Source organism: Haplochromis burtoni, unplaced genomic scaffold (genome assembly GCF_018398535.1).
Source record: "Haplochromis burtoni strain Fernald_Lab_line unplaced genomic scaffold, NCSU_Asbu1 Contig_250, whole genome shotgun sequence".
Taxonomy (NCBI): domain Eukaryota; kingdom Metazoa; phylum Chordata; class Actinopteri; order Cichliformes; family Cichlidae; genus Haplochromis; species Haplochromis burtoni.
In genome coordinates this window covers 427,898-448,118 of record NW_024582611.1, presented here as the reverse complement: position 1 = coordinate 448,118, position 20,221 = coordinate 427,898, and the positions used below count along the sequence as shown (strand labels likewise).

General features: G+C 39.8%; 1 protein-coding gene across 3 annotated transcripts in view; it reads right to left on the bottom strand.

Moving 5' to 3' along the window:
• The window catches only part of prdm6 (PR domain containing 6), a 147,904-nt gene extending 128,753 nt beyond the window's left edge, over positions 1-19,151 (bottom strand). For 2 of the 3 annotated variants that reach the window (XM_005938642.3, XM_042227245.1), the window contains exons 1-4: positions 18,749-19,151; positions 16,491-17,227; positions 4,580-4,728; positions 3,656-3,814 (exon numbers count right to left, since the gene is read on the bottom strand). In XM_005938642.3, coding sequence (XP_005938704.1) covers positions 3,656-3,814; positions 4,580-4,728; positions 16,491-17,214 — 1,032 coding nt within the window. In that variant the 5' untranslated portion in view covers positions 17,215-17,227; positions 18,749-19,151. Of the gene's footprint in view, positions 1-3,655; positions 3,815-4,579; positions 4,729-16,490; positions 17,231-18,748 lie in introns of all 3 variants that reach the window. The other variant, XM_014338863.2, reaches the window with a different exon arrangement.
• Between the last annotated feature and the right edge of the window lie 1,070 nt (positions 19,152-20,221).

Sequence of the window (20,221 nt, the reverse complement as noted above, 5' to 3'; positions counted from 1 at the left end):
TCCTTCCTTCCTTCCTTCCTTCCTTCCTTCCTTCCTTCCTTCCTTCCTTCCTTCCTATCCCTTTTTTCCTTCCTTCCTTCCTTCCTTCCTTCCTTCCTTTCCCTGTCCTTTTCAGTCTGTCCTTTTGTTCCTTTTCCCATCAGCTTCACACCCTTCATTATCCCTTTCTTTCCTTTTCCATCTTCTTTGTACACTTTATTTATCCTTCCCCCACCTCCTGCCTTCCTTCCTTCCTTCTCGCCTTTCTTCATTTCTCTGTGCTTTCCGTCAGTTATAGCAGCGGTCCCCAACCCCCGGAGTCATTTGGTACCGGGCCATGTGAGTTGAGGCTTAGGTGTGAAATTTATGGTTTTCAGGGTTCTTATCGGTTTTTATCATTATTTTTTATTGTTTTTATCGTTAACTGGGTTTCCCTGGGTCTTTTCCCGTGTGACTTTTTTTTGGTACTTGGTATTTTGTTGTATTTATCTGCAACACCTTAATTTTTAAAGGCCGGTCCGTGAAAACATTGTTGGACCTAAACTGGTCCGTAGCTCAAAAAAGGTTGGGGACCGCTGACTTAGAGCACTTATTCATTGCTTTTTCTGGCCTTTTCCTTCACCTTCCATCTTACCATCTTTTCACCTCCATCTGACTCTTCCTCCCTTTTCACGTTTTCCATCCAACAAGCAGAAAGGACTTTCTGAAGTTTTAATTAACTCTGTGAATATATTTTAAAATCTATTTATCTATAATAGCATAATCAGTGAATCAGCATTTTCAGAAAGCTTAAGGTAAGAAATTAGAAAAACTGGACTGTGGGAACTGCTTAACCTACTCAGTATTTATTTTACTTAATTGATTAACTCATCAATGTAGCCCTAAATAAAACTTTATTACAAAAATTACATTTACATCAAGATAAAGTTCAGTTTTAGCGCTCTGCTCCTGACTTCTCTGCCACAGCGCTGGAGTAGGGAGTGATGAAGCTGCCGGTCAGATAGTTTAAGAATTATTCCACCATAAAGTTGGACTCCAGCACCGAGCTCTGCCTCGGAGGGGATCGATTTGTCGAGCAGTAAAATACTGCCGCTCCAGAAAACCCTCCGCTGTTCCACTCAGACGTAACGGTAAGTGTCTTAATTAAAACCGGCTCTTCTAGGATGCCATAGACAACATGACACCAGCTCCCTGATTGGCTATAGGACAAGCATCTCTTCCTGTTTTGGGAGGCGTCAATAAGTGAGTTTAACAACCAGTGAGTTTTAATGGAATCTGTGTGTAAAGCTCCTTCATCAATAGGCCTAATGGCCAGTCGTAGCCTGGCAGCCGGTAATCTGCCGGTTAGAGCTGGGTTATCTGACCAGACCATTTTCTTCAGGGTTAGTGAGTTTAAAAAGCTGGTTTCAGACCTCATGGAGGGTCACTGGCAGTTTGTGCCAGGTCCAAATAATGAGCTGCAGCAGCAAAACAAAAATTACATCCAGGATATTCTTACATCTTAGCGCCAGAATATTCAGTTTCTACACTTTGTGTTGTAGATTTCATTTTAAACAGGCAAATTGTCTCAGATTGTCAGTTTTAATTAGCCTTAATATGCAACTAGAACAGGACCATTTAAACTAACTATTTAAAATCAGCTGTGTTCATTATTCATGCTGCACATCAGGACAAAAACAAAATCTTGAAGTCTCCACAATCTTTACCTGATCACAGAAGTGTATAACTGTAGACACCAGACCAGCCCAGGCATCAGAGACAACAGATATAATATTGATATTATGTTCCTGCCTTGATTCACAAAGACATTCGATGGCGCGCTGAGTACAAAGATACACTTCTTTATAGTCTTCCAAAAAGCCAGTAACTACTCAACAGGAAGTGATGGCATCCAATTGTTGAAATAGAGTAGTTCACATATTTATGAAACTGCCCCCTGGTGATGATAAACAGCTACAACAAGCAGACAAGGCTTTGCAAAGCTCTACCAAAAGCATAGCATGTAAAAGGGGAGGTGTAGTAGATGGGTTAGAAAATGACCTGCAGACATGGTGGTCATAAATAAGTTTGCTGCTGTCTGTCACTTGGCAGATTAGCTCTTGCAGGTCATACTGTTGGGCACAACAGATTTAACTGCAGCTTCACATTGGGTTCAACAGGAGTTAAGATGTGAAAGTAAAATCTGCTCAGTGATTGTCTGCATCAGATAAACTCATAAAAACATGTCGTCAGTTTAATCCTCATCACTTTCATGTTCTTTTTTCCCCCCAAGCAAAGACCTGGTGGCCCTGCCGGACTTGGCTGATCATGTCTTCTGTGCCCCCTAACCTCTGACCTGTGATCCTCTACAGCCTCCCACCACCACAACCAGAAGCCCCTCTCCACCCACGCTCACGTCCTCCTCCTCCACCTCCTGTCCCACTTCAGCCAACAGCAGAGAGACTGATGTCCGGTCAACCGACGTCTGACTGACCTTTACCAGCTCAGCCACACGGGACTCATCTATCTCTGTGTCTCCCTGCATGCCTCAGTCCACCCTCCCTCGCTCTCTCTAATGCTAATGCAGCTGTTTATAACTGCCACATTGACTTTCTCCTGCCACTGTATGTAAATACAATCTGCTCTGATCAATGGACTGAGAGGTGACATGACGCTGACCACAAGCACACACGCACAGAAAAAAATCCACAAACAGGCAGACACACAACTAAGTGCAAAACGCGAGAACAGGATGAAATTTAAAAACCTATTATTTGTTGAATTAGTATCAGTTTTTCCCCCTGCAGAATACAACAGGAAATCCAAATGATGCAAATAATACAATTACTGCCGGGGTCTTGAATAAGAAGCCTAACATAAATGAGTCGGTCTAACAATTCAAGTTAGTTAATTTAACATTTTAACAAAAGGAAGTCTGGTCCTCATGCCCTCATTTCAAACTATGTGACTGATGTGTATTCGACCACACAGAAACTCTCTTTTAAAAACCAGCTGAGTCTTTCCAGGTATAGAAAGAGAAAGAGAATTCAATTTGTAGACATCGTAACGTAAAAACGCACATAACATAACCCCCTTCTATATACTTCCATCGTGTGATAACATTGATAATGAGATGGTTGTGATGCTAAAACCAGTGTTATAGTCACAGATAAACATGAGGCTCCATGAGGACATCCCTGTACTGTCCAAATGTCCGCAACAGACTACGCTTTATTCCACCAATTGCCCATACATCATACAAGCAGACTCCAAGTGCACATGAAGAACGTATAACAGGCGCTTGACTACGGTTTCATGGTTTTTTCACATGTATGTCAGGATACAAGTATAACCTAAGAGTACCTCCAGCATCTAGCTAGCTGTTTGTTGTTTTCCATTTCCTCTCCTAAAACTCGATTTAATGAGCTAACCACCTGTAAAAATGCACCATTAACTCCCGGGTAAATAAGCAAAAAGCAACCCCAGTAATGTTATTGATCTCAATTCAAAGATACATTTCAAAATGTGTCTTTACCAGCCAAAAATAATTAATCTTCCTCGTATGGGTTTTGATTCCTGTGCATCGGAGCAGCCATGAATCTTTTTGGAAGGATTTAATGACACTTATTGCACAAATGCACAAAGCCATGAGGCAATCGTGGGTGCACGCATAGATATAAAGCTCTCCCCTCCTTACCTCCCACAGGTGTCGGGTGTTCCTGACCACTCCAGACTGCAGTTTTTCCAGCATCAGGGGGACTCCTTGAAACGGGCCAATCCAGGTTCCCTGAGGGATCCTCTGAGCTGCACAGATTCCGTAACCCAGACCAGGAACTGTGCTGGTGCACAGACACACCTGCATACAGAGGTCAAAACAACGTGACACCAGCAGCTGCAGTCAGCTAAAGGTGAGACGTGTGTAGTTTGTTCTGTAGAAGAATTTACTTACAAACTGTAGCTGTGATTTATTATATCATGGTCTTACAGCAGCCTACTTATCAGACATGTATCACCCAGTGGAAGTACTAGTTTCACAGTATTTGTATAGTTTTATTTATTTATCTATTGTGTGTTTTTTTGCAGTGACTGTGTGTTGTTGTTTTTTTTACTAAGCTATACTTTCCACCACTGACACCTCAATTCATCAACCAAAATGACCCACACCTGTTTGAGCCCAGTTACTGTGATTGACATTGTGTGTGGCCAATAAAAAATAAGCATTCCTCGGGCATGGACCAGTTGGATACCTGGAAGTAGAGATGAACGGACTTCACCCAGATACAAAGCAGAGGTAGTCATGATGAAGGTAGATGGCAATGGAAAGATAACCAACAGGGGATTGATGGGCTTACTATGTAGATGTTATGATTATTAAGCTTTTAAAGCTTTTTGCTGGTGTTAAATTAGTAGATAAAGATATTAAATGTTGCTACCAAGTGGGTGCACAATGAGGTACATTTATATGATTACTATTAAATATAATTTTGCAGGCACTACATTGAATTTAAGTATTTTTCAATAAATAATGAACCACTCAAATATCAGAGAAGAAAGGGGGATTTTACTTGCTCTGAACCAAACTGTTTTTAGTTAGAGGCTGCATATAGGAAGTGGGGCTCACCTCTCTGGGCAGGTCTCTCAGCCAATCAGGGATGTCTGGTAGGGTGACAGGTGCTGCCGTGCTGCTGGTGCCGACGAGCCGGCGCAGAGAGTGAAGAGGGCCGTGCATCGGACACTCACCGTTCCTGTTGTCTGCACACATGTCACAACCTGGCAAGGAAAGAGAGACTTTTTAACACCAGCAGATGGAAAACTGAAAACAAAACAACATAACATACCATAACTGAAGACATTTGTTTTAAATATGATGAAACTCATTTTTAATCAGAAATCAGAAATCAGAAAGGGTTTATTGCCAGATGTTGAGCAGGTTTACAACATTAGGAAATTGCTGCGGTGCTTCAGTGCAACATACTGTCATAAAAATATAAAAATAAGAATAAGAATAAGAATTAAAGTGCTAAGTGGATAGATATATACATGATATATACATGAGTGCAGGTGGTGATCAGTGCCAAACATGGTATGATGCAGTGAACACAGCGTAGGGTCATGTGTTAGTGGTGGGAACAGTCATATGGTTATTGTTCATGTGTCCAACAGCAGAGGGGAAGAAACTGTTCTTATGGCGAGAGGTTCTGGTGCGAATGGACCGGAGCCTCCTGCCTGAGGGGAGCAGGTCAAACAGACTGTATCCAGGGCAAAAAGGGCAAAAAGGGCAAAAGGGCAAAAAGTGTTGTTTGGGTCCTGGCTGCGGGCTTTCAAGTGTTTACACATGTGTACTCTGTCTTCATTTGGAGATCAACACACTTATGAACTGTTGTAACCTTATGACAACTTGTGTTCCCAGACTTTTAATTAATACAAGAGCATGAAAAATGTGTTGCTTTTGGCACAAAATGTCAAAATCATTTCTCACTGAAGTTAAACTCACTTGTGCTCACTCACTCCTTTAAATTAATATTTTAATGTTTTGCAGTTTTCTAGTGTTTATTATTTATTGTTGAAAATAGATCATTTATTTTGAAAATCTAGGAAGTTCCCTGGAATTTCCTTTCAAAATTTATTGGAGTTTTTGTTTTGATAGCATAACAAAATTTCAAAATCCGATTTCTATGTGAACCTTCTGATTTAATAACTGTATGAATGCATTTTATCCGTTTGGATTGTTTATGCAGAATTCCATTAAAAACCTGCAAATTCCATTTTGAAAACACCAATTGAAAAGTTTTAACTGGAAATGTGACTGAATGCTGGCACAGTTATACAGATTTTGTACTGATATATACTTTTTTATTAATTACCAGCTATTTAAAAAATCCCCTTAGCACACACATTAAGTCCGAAACCTCCAAATTGCAGTTCATTATGATGTAAGTGGATGAAAGACTGACATATCTTTTTGTATTTTTACTTGTAACTACACGACTGGAAGAAAATCCACAAAGCAGTCATTGCAAATCTAATCTGGAATCTTTATGTAACAGTAAATAAACAGTTTCAGAGTCAAAATTGAAGTACGAATGATTAAATCTTTCTAAGCAGTGGTTAATCCTTCAGACTGAATGAAAAACTGAAACTGAAGAAAAAGCAAAAGAGGAATAAAAAGCAGGAGCCCTGATGAAGTCCAAATGAGGGGGAAAAAGTCCTCTCCTCTGTGTTTTTCCAGGTTAAATGTGGCAAAGAGCGTATTGCTGGGAGTTAGCGAGTGTCAACATTTACTCAGAGATGCAGTCTGACAGTAATGGATGTTAATTGACTGTAGCAACATAATGAGAGATTATTATCTGCGCAGAAAACTCCCACAGAACAGAGCAGCTGAGAGGAACAGGATGTTAATGTTGTTTTTCTTCTGTCTTTCCCAAAATTAAATATCCGTCATTTGATCGACTGACGGCTGCTTTTACACCATGATGGATTGAAGTTAATTAAACCATATTATGGTCATTTATAAAGCAAAAAATGTAACTCTGGGTCACGGTCGAGTAAATGGGAAAAATTCTCCAGGATCCTTGACTTATTAAACCAAGATAAAATAAAAACGTCACTTTTATTTCAGCTCAGGGGTAAAAGTAAAGTCTGCGACAACGAAAAACACCACAGAGCAGCCACTTAAGATATTTCCTCTCATGACTGCTTCATTCATGTGGGTAAACAAACAAACCAAAGAAAACAAAAGAAATAACTAAGTAAATACATATGTGTGTGTAGGAGTCCCGACACATGAGCCAACAAAAGCTCAAAGCGGAGCCTTGACAAACAGAATAACTGAAGCAGGGAGAAGAAAGATTAAATCTAGATCGCATGGAAAAACGAGAGGATTTTAATAAGGTGCAGCAGCTAATGTTTGGACATAGAGTATGTCTTCATCAGGATGTGAGGAGGCAGGGGGCATGTGGATGTTTAAACTTTTACCCAAAGAAATATTGAACGCTAAGAAGACATATGGAATAACAGAAGAAAAGAAAAGCATCTTGATTTTTTTAGGGTACAAAGAGATCCCAGAGGCCCAGGATTGGAGGGCTCTGGTCTTCACCTGGAACAAAAAGAAGAAAAACACAAACACAAACATGATCTTGAAGACCCAAAGACAAAAAAGCACCAAAAGGAAACACAAATGTGAGCACTGTTACTTAATTTAGGAGAATAGAAAATACATACAGAGTGAGAGTCAAATTCTATATATAAGAGTTGGACATAGCCGCTGTGATGTCACTCTCAGGTTTAATTTATTTTAAATTTCAGCTCCCTTCATAGTGTTAGTAGAAGAGAGGACGGAGAGTTGAGTTAACAGTTGTGCAAGCTGTTGCCTGAGAGTGCATGGGAGACACACAAACCCATCCATCCATTTCATCTTCTACTACTTATCAAGCCACAGGGCAACAGTCTAAGCAGAGATATTATTTTTCGGTCCAAGTGACCAAAATATTTTTGCACCCAGATGTAAATATGTTGATTTCTGCTGTAAAACTTAAAAGATTTATTATGTGAGTCTGTGGAGATCAACTGGCTTTTAGAGCGAGCCTCCAGTGGCCAATCTAGGAACTTCCGCCTCTGCCACTTCCTCACTGGCTTCATTTTTCAGACCCAGAGTTTGTTCCTTGCTTTAAACACGCAAAAGGTCCCGGAGACAGAAGCAGACATAAATCTACTGGGGTGCACTGGCCCAAACCTGGGTGCTGAAACCGAACCAGGCCTGTAAGTTGCACATCTGGCCACCATTGTCAGTGCTACATCCATCTGACTGCTAGAAACACAAAGAGTTTGAGGCAATCTCCTGATTCAAGCTTGTGATCCTATAAATCTGATGATAAATATCACTGGTTCTCAAGATTGTGGTGTTCCAGTTTTAGCACGTGAGAGGATCCTTCAGAGGGTTGTTGTATTTAAGTTGAAGTTACCCAGGTTTATATTTCATATGTGCGTGTGCGTGTGTGTGTGTGTGTGGGGTTTCTGGAATAAAAACATAAGAGAAACCACAACAATAAACAACAATGGTTTGGCTGAATAGGCCTTTATGTCATCTTTGCAAGCTGTCAGTCCTGCACGGCTGTTGATATCTTTAAGAATAAAAAAAAAAAAACTAATACATATAATAAAACTACTATAATGCCAAGAAATTAATATGCTTACGCTACATTGGATGTTTCTATCTGAAGAACACGAATGAGCCACATTTTACCAACGAGTCTATCAAAACACATCAAATCACTGGACCTTCTGCTTCGACACTGAAATAACAAATGTAAAGCATATTTACATGTTAACTGAAACATACAATCCCAAACATCTCCATCAAACAGAGATCAAACAAACTATGAGCCAGGTTATCAGTTAACCCCTCAGAGGAGCTGATGCACTCCTGACATGTGTGCACACACGCTGAAAGAGAAGAAACTGTGGTTTATGAATCTATGAACTACAAACCTTCTTTACAGAAACAATACAACAAGATAGCAGGGAATATAATTGTGGCTTATGTATACTTTTTTCCTATTACTTATCATTAACACATACTTTTACATGTAAGTAACTTTATAATCGATGTGAAGGGACTGTCATAAACAAATGCCCACAATGAATGAAAGCAACACTGTAAAAAGTTGGGCCATTGCTCCACAATGATGTGAATACGGATAAAGTCACATGGGAAAATAGTACTACAAGTTATTGCCAGTAAATGTGGTTCTACAAGCTATGTATGTTTGTTTTCACAACTGCATGTCTTTTCACATGACTGTATGCAACACACACAAAGATGCATGCTCATATTAAATGTGACAAAGATATAATACGGTCAGAATATGTGTGAATATCCTTGTAAGCCAAAAGCTCAGACTTCAGACTGCTCTAAAGGCTCAATTCTGTATGATGACATAAAGATATCCCCAATATGTCATCTGAGACACTAAAGCTCCTTGACCGTAAGACCTTGTTTTTATGAACGTGACCCAATCAGAAGAAAGTTAGCTGAAAGGGGGAGGAGCTAAAATTGTTTGTCTTGACAGATGATTGGTGATAATATCACCAGATGCGCCAAGGTCCAGAATGAGATAAAGATTGTTTATTTTAAATAGAGTCCAAGAACACAGGTCCCCCTTTAATTTGACTCTGTTGTTATCACTACTGAGACTACGTCTGATACTGCTGCTAATTCACTGCATACAGGAGCAGACTTAAATCTGTAAAAGTGTCATTGGTGAACATATCTTCTGTTTCTTCTCTATCCTTCACTCCTCTCTTCCTCTCTTCCAGACTGATGAACTGGCTGTGAACTTGTTATGGCATGCTCTCCTTGCTACCCATCATTCAACCTCAGTATTCTGTTGCATCCATCGCCAGTGTTTAGACAGCTCCGCTCTGCCTCTGATCCCCGAGCTCCTTCCAGTGAAAATGGCTACAGGCACTTCTTATTCTGCTGCTTTATGAAGTGTTTTGTTCTCATAAAAAAAGATTTTTTAATAAGTGTGTTTGACTTTGATATCTCTTATCTCTTTATTATCTCTTTAAACTCCACGCCGAGTTATTAATCTGCTCCATTTACGTCTTAGTAACAAGCATTTTCATGTTTTGAAACTTTAAGGTGCCTCTTTCAGTCTCCACAGTTTTTCTTATGTCACTCTGATCTTCAGCAATAACTGTAAGAGTAATATACACTTTGTGTTATTTCCTGACTTTCTGCCATTACAAGCATCAAAGAGCAAGAAATCTGAGTTTTGGTGACTTCTCTTTGGCAAAATCATCACATTTGATAACAGCTGTGGATGTTAATAGCACAGCTGTGAGTCCAGAGGAGATGGGACCACACAGTGAGGCTTATACTTCTACGACCAGAACTATACTGCTACACTTTTTAGCTCTCAGTTATCCTCTTTAGGTTAGAAGGAAGTGGTTATAGAAGCAGATATTTCTCTCAGGATTTTGCTTTGAGACTATAGATATTAAGTGGACACAAAAAAGACATTCTGCTGTTACACGTGTAAAACACTTTTTTGTTAGCTATATCAACTGTCATGTGGAGTTTGTGGTGAGTCTTCTGCCTCCTAGTGGTCATAAATTAGATGGTACAGCTTTAATCTATTACATCAAAGTGAACTACACACATATATCCTGCAGCATCTTTAATATAAAGCCAGAAATACCTTCTTAAAACAAAGGCATACATTGCATTGAGTGTCTAATAGTTTGTCTTAATTTTCTAGATCAGGGGTCGGCAACCTGCGGCTCTTTAGTCCTTATAGTGCGGCTCCGTGTGGTTTGGGAAAATAAATTAGAAGTATTTAGCTGAAGTGTATTTTATTTATGTTAGTTCTTTTTTAACTTGTAGTTCTAAATTGGAAGATTATTGTGATATTGAAATATAAAAATACTATTATATTCTTTTATTTTTTCATCGCTCAAAATAAGCGTCACACTCGCGGAAGCCGGTGTACCCGCCGAAACGGCGTGCATTTATCGAGACTTTCAACCCCAGGTAGGCCAATTATGGACCTTCGGATCCACATTATGTCAGCAGCTCCACCGTGAACTATGTTAAAAACAAACACAGCTCACGTCTCACAGATGACAGCTTACGGTCCTGCGTGAAGATGAAAGTGACTTCGTACAGCCCCGATTTGCAGACGCTGTGCGCAGAGGTTCAGGAGCAGAAGTCCCATTGTAAACATATCACGGCAGACCCGACGATGTTTGCATGAACACGCTTTTCAGCATCTCTTTATTGACCACTTTTCACACACGGTTGCTGTACGCATACAGCCGCTGTAGCTTTGCAGCTCACAGCCCGACACACACCAACAACAGCATAGATGGCACAGACGTTAAGGCGGCGAGGCGTGATTGCGGGTGCCGCTCAGGTGCGTCTGCCTCCCCTGCAGCGGCGCTGCAGACCACGCCCCGCCACACACATTAACCAGGTAAAATACATATTTAGGCAGAATTTTGCAAATATCTATTTTTTATCTTTTAGCAGCATAGTGCTTTTTTTTCAATTATTTTTTTAAAAGTTTGGTCAAGGCTCCAAAAGCCCAAAGGCGATATGAGGGTGGCAGCACAACAGTTTTTGTTTGCTACATGGATCATTTTAGTTCAGCTGGGTGTCTTTCCTTTTGTTATATTTCTTTAAGAGTTCAAAATGTGTTAATTACATAAATAAAATGTAATTTTCTCTGTAGCACTTCATGGATTTCATAAGCAACACACCTTAGTTGTTTCACACAAAGTGGCTGTAGAGGCAGAGTCCACTTAAAAACTAAGAGTTGTTGTTGTATTAGGGACAAATTCAGACTCCAAAGTCAGCATTTGCCCAAAGAGTGAGGTTTATAAGTGAATAAATATATATTTCTGTAACATATTCAGTATTCTTGAGTTTGTTCTTCCACCTCGTAGTGGTCAGAAATCCTTGTGGACATCTTAAAAACACATTTAGGTAGAAAACCCTTTTCCTGGTTTTGGTTCTCCTTTTAAAATTAAAATAAAAATGCTTGTACAATCATAAAATATATACATAAAAACTATTCACATTCTGTGATTCTTTTATTTTTCTTTTCTCAAAACCATTTGAAAGACAGAGGTGTCGTCCTGTGTCCAGTCTGGGAGATCTACACTTTATGTATATACATGTTAAACATAACAGGCTTGACTGCTGTACTGTAACTATGAATTTCATAAATGCAATTATTTATTTTTCTTCACTTGAATTACATCGATGGCAGAATATCAAGGTCTTTAAATGATTTTCTAAGACAGGTCTGGTTTAAATCTTTCAACCCTCTTTATTTCCACGATTGATCATAATCAGGAAAATCAGCTCTGTGAGGTCTTTCTGAGCAACATCAGCTCTTACACAGAGAATAATTGTATCTGGAGCTCTGTAATATGATGGCTTTTTGTTTTTTGTAGGAGAAACACATATCAAACACAGGAAATACTGTCATGGTTTAATATTAAACATGTCAACAAACCATGACATGTTTAGATTTTAAATATTTAATGAAAACCACAATCTTTTACTAACATGCATGATTCTGAATCCTTCTCCCTGCATCAATGTAACCAGATGAGACATAATCCAGGCAGCAGTCACAGCATGCTGCCTTTAAAATGCGATCGCAGCATCAGTCAGAACTCTATGCATGTGATTTTTCAAGAATTGGATTTGCACAGAGCATACGTGACGTACTGCTTGCTCCTCGTCTTTACAGAAGGTTTGGATTTCATTTCAAGCCTCTCATTAGCACTTAAAGACAGTAAACAACAACTTAACCTGCAAGCTTGTCGGTTAGAGAGAGGTTAAAGTGTGATTTGCATTTAATATCTGTCACACAGTATAATGTGTGTGCTAAAGTTGTTTTGAGTGACTCCACACAAAGTGACAGAGGCTGAAAACCAACATACAAGCAGTCAGAGGTCTGTGTGTGTGTTCAGCAGTTATTAAATTACTGTAAAACTGTCAGCTGGTATTAACTCCAGATGTAACTCGGAAGAACTGATCTGTGTTTCCTATCAAAGCAGAATGCATCCCAGCTGGCTGATAACTTCCAGCCATTTTTGCTGTTGGGCAATCGACATAAAGCTTTAAAATTTATGTATGTATTTATTGAACATAAAATTCCAGCCTCTTTATGTTTTCTTTCGGTTTGTTTTTCCACTTCTGCTCAGTCACATCAAACTGATGTGAACACAGATGACTTAAACATCTAAAGGACTGGGGGAAATATGGCTGGAATTTAATTTATTAAAAATTATTAATATTTTATTAAATTAATAACTAAAAATGTATATATTTAGGCAATAAACCAAAGGAACTAATTGTATGCTAATCCGCCAGCATGTTAGGTAGGTCTGCTTGATTTATCTGTATTTTTAGCTTGTAATAGCAGCAACTAATGGAAGAATTTGTCATTTATTGATCATTTTTTAATCTAGAAGTAGCCAAGAATCTGTGAATACTAACATTATGATTTTTAAATACAAATGAGTCACAATCCAAATGTTTGAGAACATTTTGACTCATCTAACAAACTCACAAATTTTGGAGCATTTAAAGAACTCGGTTTTCTCACCACCAGTAGTTTTACTCAGTCTGTTGAAAAAAACAAAAAAAAATCTCTTTGGAAAATATTTTTATAAAGTCTTAAAAACTACCTCGAATGATGTCACAAAGGCATCCTCATGTTTATCCTGGGTTAGAAGCTTCTAACAGAAAGCTCATGTAACAAAAGCAGACTGTGATGGGCTAATGAGAGGTTATTCCATGGCATAATGGCAAATGTGGGATCCAATGTTGCTGGACTTTGAGGTACACCAAAGATTGATCTGTGAAAGCTTTAAACTGTTTTAATAATTATTTAATTTAATAATCATTCAATGTTTGGAGAAAAAAACATCTTTTAACTAATCAATCAATTAGAAAATAGTGAAAAAACAACAAAAAACAAGTGGCCCTCTCTTCTTACATGTAAGAGGTAAACATTTGCAGTTTTCCTCTCTCAAAAAACAAAATAGTGACATAATAATTTATGTCACTCAACAAATCATTGCAGTCAATCATTTTAATAATAACTTAATTTATTTTAAACTGTATCAACATATGGCGAGCTAGACCTTCAGTCAGACCCGCATTCTGTTGGTGGATGCTTTCTACATTTATTCTTCTATTAGTGCGAGAGAGAAAAAAACATTCTACGTTTTTGAAAATATTTATCTAAAGACGTAAGAGCCCTAAAAAACCAAGCGTGAAAATCAGTGCCATAAATATTCAGATAGAACCTGTTAGCATAGCAAAGAAGGATAAACGACTTGCAGTTATTGAACTTAAATAAAAATAAAAATAATAAAAAAATACCCCCCGCCCCACCCACATTAAATAAGTAAAAACGTAAATGGATAATAATTAACCATCATCATCATTATCATCATTATTATTATTATTATTATTACTGTGATTAATAATCGAGCTGTGACAGTGACACATGAAGGAGTGCGTATGTGACTGCTTTATCTACACCCCCACTCCACCCACTCAAGCACACACGCGCGCGCGCGCACACACCCAGGAGACCTCAATACGACCGTGTTGGGATGATAAATAGCGGGCCGGTAGGTCGGTGGATCGATCCCCCCTCCTCCTCTCTCACTCTCTCCCTCTCTCTCCCCTCCACAAACACAAAACTATATACGGCAATTAATTCCTGCTTGTCCCTCCATCCCTCATCGGCCCTGCCGGCGCGTATCGACTCAGATTACTGCTGATGGTCCGTTTTATCACCGCGGAATATACGCGCTCACACACACACACAATCTGCGTGCTGTTTAGGATCGCTGCCATAACGCCTGAAAGCAGAAGCGGCGGAGATGAATCCCGAGGTTACGGCACAGACGCCAAAGCGCCAGATTACAGGATTATTACAGCAGAACGAGACAGAGCGGTGACGCTGCAGCAGCAGAGAGCACGAAGTTTAACGTTTAAAGCAAAAGAAATAAAATGAAGTCCTCGTTATTCTCCTGCAAATTCTGAACACTTAAAAAAAAACAATGAGATCCGACTGAAATTAAGATGGATCACGGTGCAGCCACTTTAAAATCACCTTTTTTGTGTGGGAATGTTCTGGAAGTCGGAGATTAGAGTAATCAAAAACGGACCTTTTTTAAAGCAGTGAGCGAAAAATTCCTCCATAATGTTAGAAATGTTGTGAGGACATTAAAATAAAACTGCGCGACAGCAAAATAATAAGAATCGGGCTAATAAATGATTAAATTACAATAATAAATAAATTCTGACTGTAATGTTAAACTAATGGCAAACAATGCGATTTCAAAAACTTAAATTACGCTTGAACAAATCTGTTCAGTTCAGGATTTAACTCACTCGGTGAAAGTTTGATTATATTCAGAGGGTAATGCACATCACAACAGAAAACTGAATCACTGATATATATGAAATTAGAAGCATTTTTCTGGGTATTTAAGTGATTTCCTGATAGATGTCAAACTTTCCGAAACTTTAAATCAATCTCCACGTGCACAGCGGCTGTTTTCAGCGCTGAGCCTCCACCGTGAAGTATGCGTGTGTGTGTGTGTGTGTTTCTTTTAACGGGACGTCCCGACAGCACTGAAGAAACGCACCTCTAGGCCAGACTGGAGAGATTTTAACCGGCGTGTTCGTGCGTCTTTTACGCATGACAGCGCCTCGTCGATATCTGTGTAAACGTGTGTGAGGATTCACAGCCGATATCGAAGCTGGAGTTTAGTCGGCTTTAGAGTGAAAAATATCCGTTTTTAAGATGAAGATTGTCTTTTTTCGAAGAACACAAAAAAAGTAAAAGTGAAAAAACATTAAAACAAAATAAAACTAAGAAAAAAAATCTCTAAATGTTTCTATTTTTTAATATTAAATTTTATTACTTTTCGGGAAATAATCCGCAGCTTTGACCGGAGTGAAATGACAGCGCACTCTAATAAACACCCTTAAATGGTGCGTGAAGGCCGACAGGTGCAGAGAAAAGAGGCGTTTGTTTTTTAACATAAGATCCAAATGGACTCTGGTTAATATTAACTGTGAGCTGCAGGACTGCTGCTGTCTGAGAGCGTGATCCCAGGCCAGGCTGCTGACCTTTGACCTCTGACCCTCCAAGCCAACCACTATCCTCTCCTTCCAGCTCCTACTGTCCAGCACCGCAGCTGTCAAACCAACTGTAACGTCTCACACAAGTGCTGCATGACACGCTTTAAAACTGCAGTGAATGAAATTAAGTCTTACATTAGTTAAATCATTTTAGATTTGCTCGTAAACTTAAGTTACAAGTTTACTGCACTTTAATGACCAAATAAATCTGAAATTATGTGCAGTTTAAGGAGTGAATCACATGTCGAGTGATGGAGGAGATTTAAATACATCATTTTATTGGGAATCGTCTGTATAAATTATTGTAATTTCAAGAGGTTGTTTAGGTGGAAACCGATGCTGGCAGCATGCCACATATGTGTGTATTTTGAAAGAAATGCCGCAAAACAAAAGAGAAAATTATTGTGGTCCAAAAGAGCAGACGTTATGTGTTAATTTATCTTTAAAATTATAAAATATATATTTTAAAAGATTAGTTATAACTTTTCAAAAACTAATAAAAAATTTTTTTGCAGTAATAATACATAAATATTCATGGGAAATTATAGAAATAAGCAATTTTTTAAAATAAAATATTATAATTAGCAACACTCAGTGGTTAAACATTTTATTAAAAATTTGTTATTTTAGTTGTAGTAATAGGATTAAAAAACACCTGAAACGCTGAGCAGATGATTTTAAGCCCGACAGAAACACTACAGTGTGATTATAAGTACTTGATAGTTAAACACTGAGTACACCAAAAGGTCAAAGGTCATGGTCGAGCGCCATAGAAGGATTGTTAGAACTGAAGATTACAGGAGTGCTTCTCTAAATAAAGTGTGTGTGTCAGTGTGTGTGTACTTACGGTTGTTGAGCTCTCCCGTGTGGTTGCTCAGCGGGATGATCTCCATCCTCTGCTGTCCGTACAGATAGTAGTCCAGCTCCTCTGCCGTCAGCTTGAACCTCGTCACGGTCCCTTTGCCGCCCTCCTCGCTGCCTCCACTGCTGCTGCTCTTCACGCTGGACGACACCACTCCAACCCCCACCCCTCCGCAGCTCTGCTCTTTGGCCTGATGGAGGAGCCCAGCTGCTGGGTTGAGCCCCTGCGGGTTCTCTGGAGGGACCACCACCACTAGATCTCCTCCTCCGCCTCCTCCTGGTCCTCCTCCTCCTCCTCCAGGACCTCCAGGTCCAGCACACACTGGGGCCAATGCCTGCCCAAAAAGTGCGATCTGCTGGGGCACAGGCAGCTGAGAGAGCCCTGCGTTGGTGGAAATGGAGATGGAGGTGGACGGAGTGAGGGCTGCCGCTGCGGCTGCTGCGGCTGCTGCTGCTGCTGAAGAAGAAGCTGCTGAAGAGGAGGAGGAAGAAGAAGAGGAAGAAGTGCAGTGCGTGGAAGCTAGGAGGTGGCTATGCAGGCGGGACGGGCGCATGGTGTCAATAGGGATGGAGAGACGGTCAGGTGGGGGCGGCGGAGGAGCCAGAGGAGCTTTTAGCTGAGCCTGAGGGAACAGCTGCTGCCAGTGCTGCAGGTAGGACGGGTCCACCTTAAGGAAGGCCGAACCGCTCGGGTCGCCCGGCTTCAGCATGGCTGTCCACTGACTGCTGGGAGGAAACATCAGAGAGAGAGCGGCATCAATCATCAGGATCAAAAAACATATAGAAACATTCAAGAGGTCAAAACATGAAGCGCTGAACATGCAGGGGTTCCAGTTTGTTCACTTCAAACACGGGAAATACAACAAGTGTCAGATTCACTACAGACAAATTTTTTTAATTGTGTGTTTAATTAATTTTTAAAATATTTGACAACTTTAGTGAGACATTTATGACTTTTTAAAAGATAAAATCAGTGCTTTAAGTTACTGCGTTTTTACATAAATCAGTTTTCAGGGACTTAAGAGAGAGCTCGACTCCAGAACTCAACTGATGACCAATGTGTTTGCTTGATTTTTTTTCTGCAGAATTCAGTGTCATTGCTCATTTCAAAATCTACAACAGATCACACCTGATTCACACTTTTTTTTTTTTTTTTTACCAGAAAGCGTTTTGTTTCAAACAATTTATTTTCTGAGGATTCATCCAAAATTACATTTGTGTTAAATTTGTGAGCACATTGAACATCAGCCTGCTGATCGATAATGTTTGTTTTTTTTCTTTACTTTTTTTCCTTTTTCTTGCGTTTTGTAAAAATTGTAAATGTAAAATGGTGCAAATTGCATTGAAATGTTTTAGGTATAAAGTTTAAAATGACAATTTATCAACATTACATGTAGTCTGAGTTTTTTTTATCTATAAATTTACAAAGCAGGTGTTTCACTTTTCTACAACTTTGACTGCAAACCAAATCTCAAATAAATATGTTTCACAGTCTGGCTTCTGCTCTCCTTTCAGTCACCCTAATGTGTTTTTAGGCTTCAAACAAGCTAAAAAGGATAAAATCCGATACAAAATTCCAAATTTAAATTTATATCCGTGTTTATAATTAAAAAAGAGTGAGAGGGTCATGCTTCAGATGTTTTTGGTGATCATGCTGAGTTTGTTCAGTCTTAAATACTCCACTGGTTCAACCTGAATTCTTTCACAGAGGAATTTCAAAGGTGGATGTCCACACTGGTGTGTTTTTTGTTTAAAAAAAAGAAAAGAAAATCTGCAGATCTAAATTCCAATGGTAAGAATTAGGTACGATTCTACACATCTTAAGAAGACATTATTAGAAAGTAGAAAGAGTTTTTATAGTGGTGAATATTGGCGAATATTAAAAAGAGGAAACAATTACATCCACTGAAATAAGCAGACGTAAACGATGTACAAATAAAAGAATCTTCTGTATGACTTAAAATAAAAATGATCTTATAACTGAATTGTTTGCCTCTATTTGCATATTTTTTTCTTCTACGTTTAAAACTCGTGACGAATTAAGTCTCACCAACCAAATAAAAGCATTCAGTTTGGAACATAAACTTCGAACACCAATAAAACACCAAATATAAACTGACTTCTGCCTCCTTCCTCTGCTCCGCTGTCTCTGTTTTCGGATGGTTTGTTTTAGCGCGGATTTTACGCACACCGAGCGCAAAAAAACGCGTTAGAAAAGCCAACAAAAGCCGTTAACGCACTCACGTTCACACTTCCGAGTAGTTTACAGTGTAAACCAGTTCGTGGTGAATAGTTTCATCTGAATAAGTGAGCAGATGATCCGGATAAGTCCCTGGAATCTCGGCGATCTCGCGTGCTGATCAAGTCCAAGCAGAGGCAGCGCTCGGCGGGCAGAGACGCGGAGAGGCTCCGATAGGTTTTGCTTGGAGTTCCCTTTGATGTTTTCCCTTTCTTTTTATAACGTGAAAGTTGGCAAAGCAGCAAAGCCTTACAGTTATCAGAGTGTGTGCGGCTCCTGGGCACCGATTTCCGGGCAGCGGTGGAAGGTTTGTCCCTCCTCCGGGCTGCGGTGAACCATCGAGAGGAGCCGGGACAGTCCGCTGCGTCCAGCGCGTCTCCGGAGCCAGAACTACAGGAGAGTGTTCTACACGAGTCTCTCTCTCCCACCCCCTCTCTCTCCACTTCCATTCACTTATCCTCTCTCCTCCTCTCTCTCCGCTTTTCTCCATAGTCTCTCTCTCTCTCTTTCTCCCTCAAATTCACACGTATCCTTTCTCTCTCACTTCTCTTTTCTCCATCCTCCCTTTTCTCCAAACACTGAGTTTTTACTATCTCCTTCCTTTCCCCCCTTTTATGTCTTTCAAGTCTTCTTTACAGTGCTTTGCTTCAGACTGGACTCTTTTTACTTCATTCAAATGATCTTTATTGACACTATGAACAAATGCCAATATGGTGAAAGCAGCACTGGCTACATGCAAACCTCTGTCATGTGTCTATCAAAGGTTGCTGGTGATTTGTAGTAAATCAGTTTAGCGCACCTTTGTGTGCTAAAGCTTTGAGTTTGGGTGGCTGTAGCTCAGGTGGCAGAGCAGGTTAGCCACTAATCAGAAGGTCGGTGGTTTGATCCCAGGCTGCATCCTGGCTGCATGCCAAATATCCTTGGGCAAGATACTAACCCCACGTTTGCCTACTGGTGGTGGTCAGAGGGCCCGGTGGCGCCAGTGTCCGGCAGCCTCGCCTCTGTCAGTGCGCCCCAGGGCAGCTGTGGCTACAATGTAGCTTGCCATCACCAGTGTGTGAATGGGTGAATGACTGAATGTAGTGTGAGGCGCTTTGGGGTCCTTAGGGACTAGAAAAGCGCTATACAAATGCAGGCCATTTACCATTTGTACAACTAAGCAGTTTTTCTTTAAATCAGTGCAGTTTGGTTCATCAACCAGAGGTAACTGAAAGTTTTTCAAATATCAGTTCAGTACATATACTTTGTTACTCCTGGAGGTCATAACACCCCGTAACCCTAATATAGAAATGCTGTTTGTTCACTAATGTCACTCAAAGCTGACAGAGCAGAATCATTCCACTTCCTACTCATTGCCCAGCAGATTGTTCTTGATGTACAGAATCACAAAAGATTTATAGTTTTTTCCAAAAACAGTACAGATAATGACTAAGTCATGCTAAAGTAAACATCTTTGAACAACATCTTTGCAAATAGGA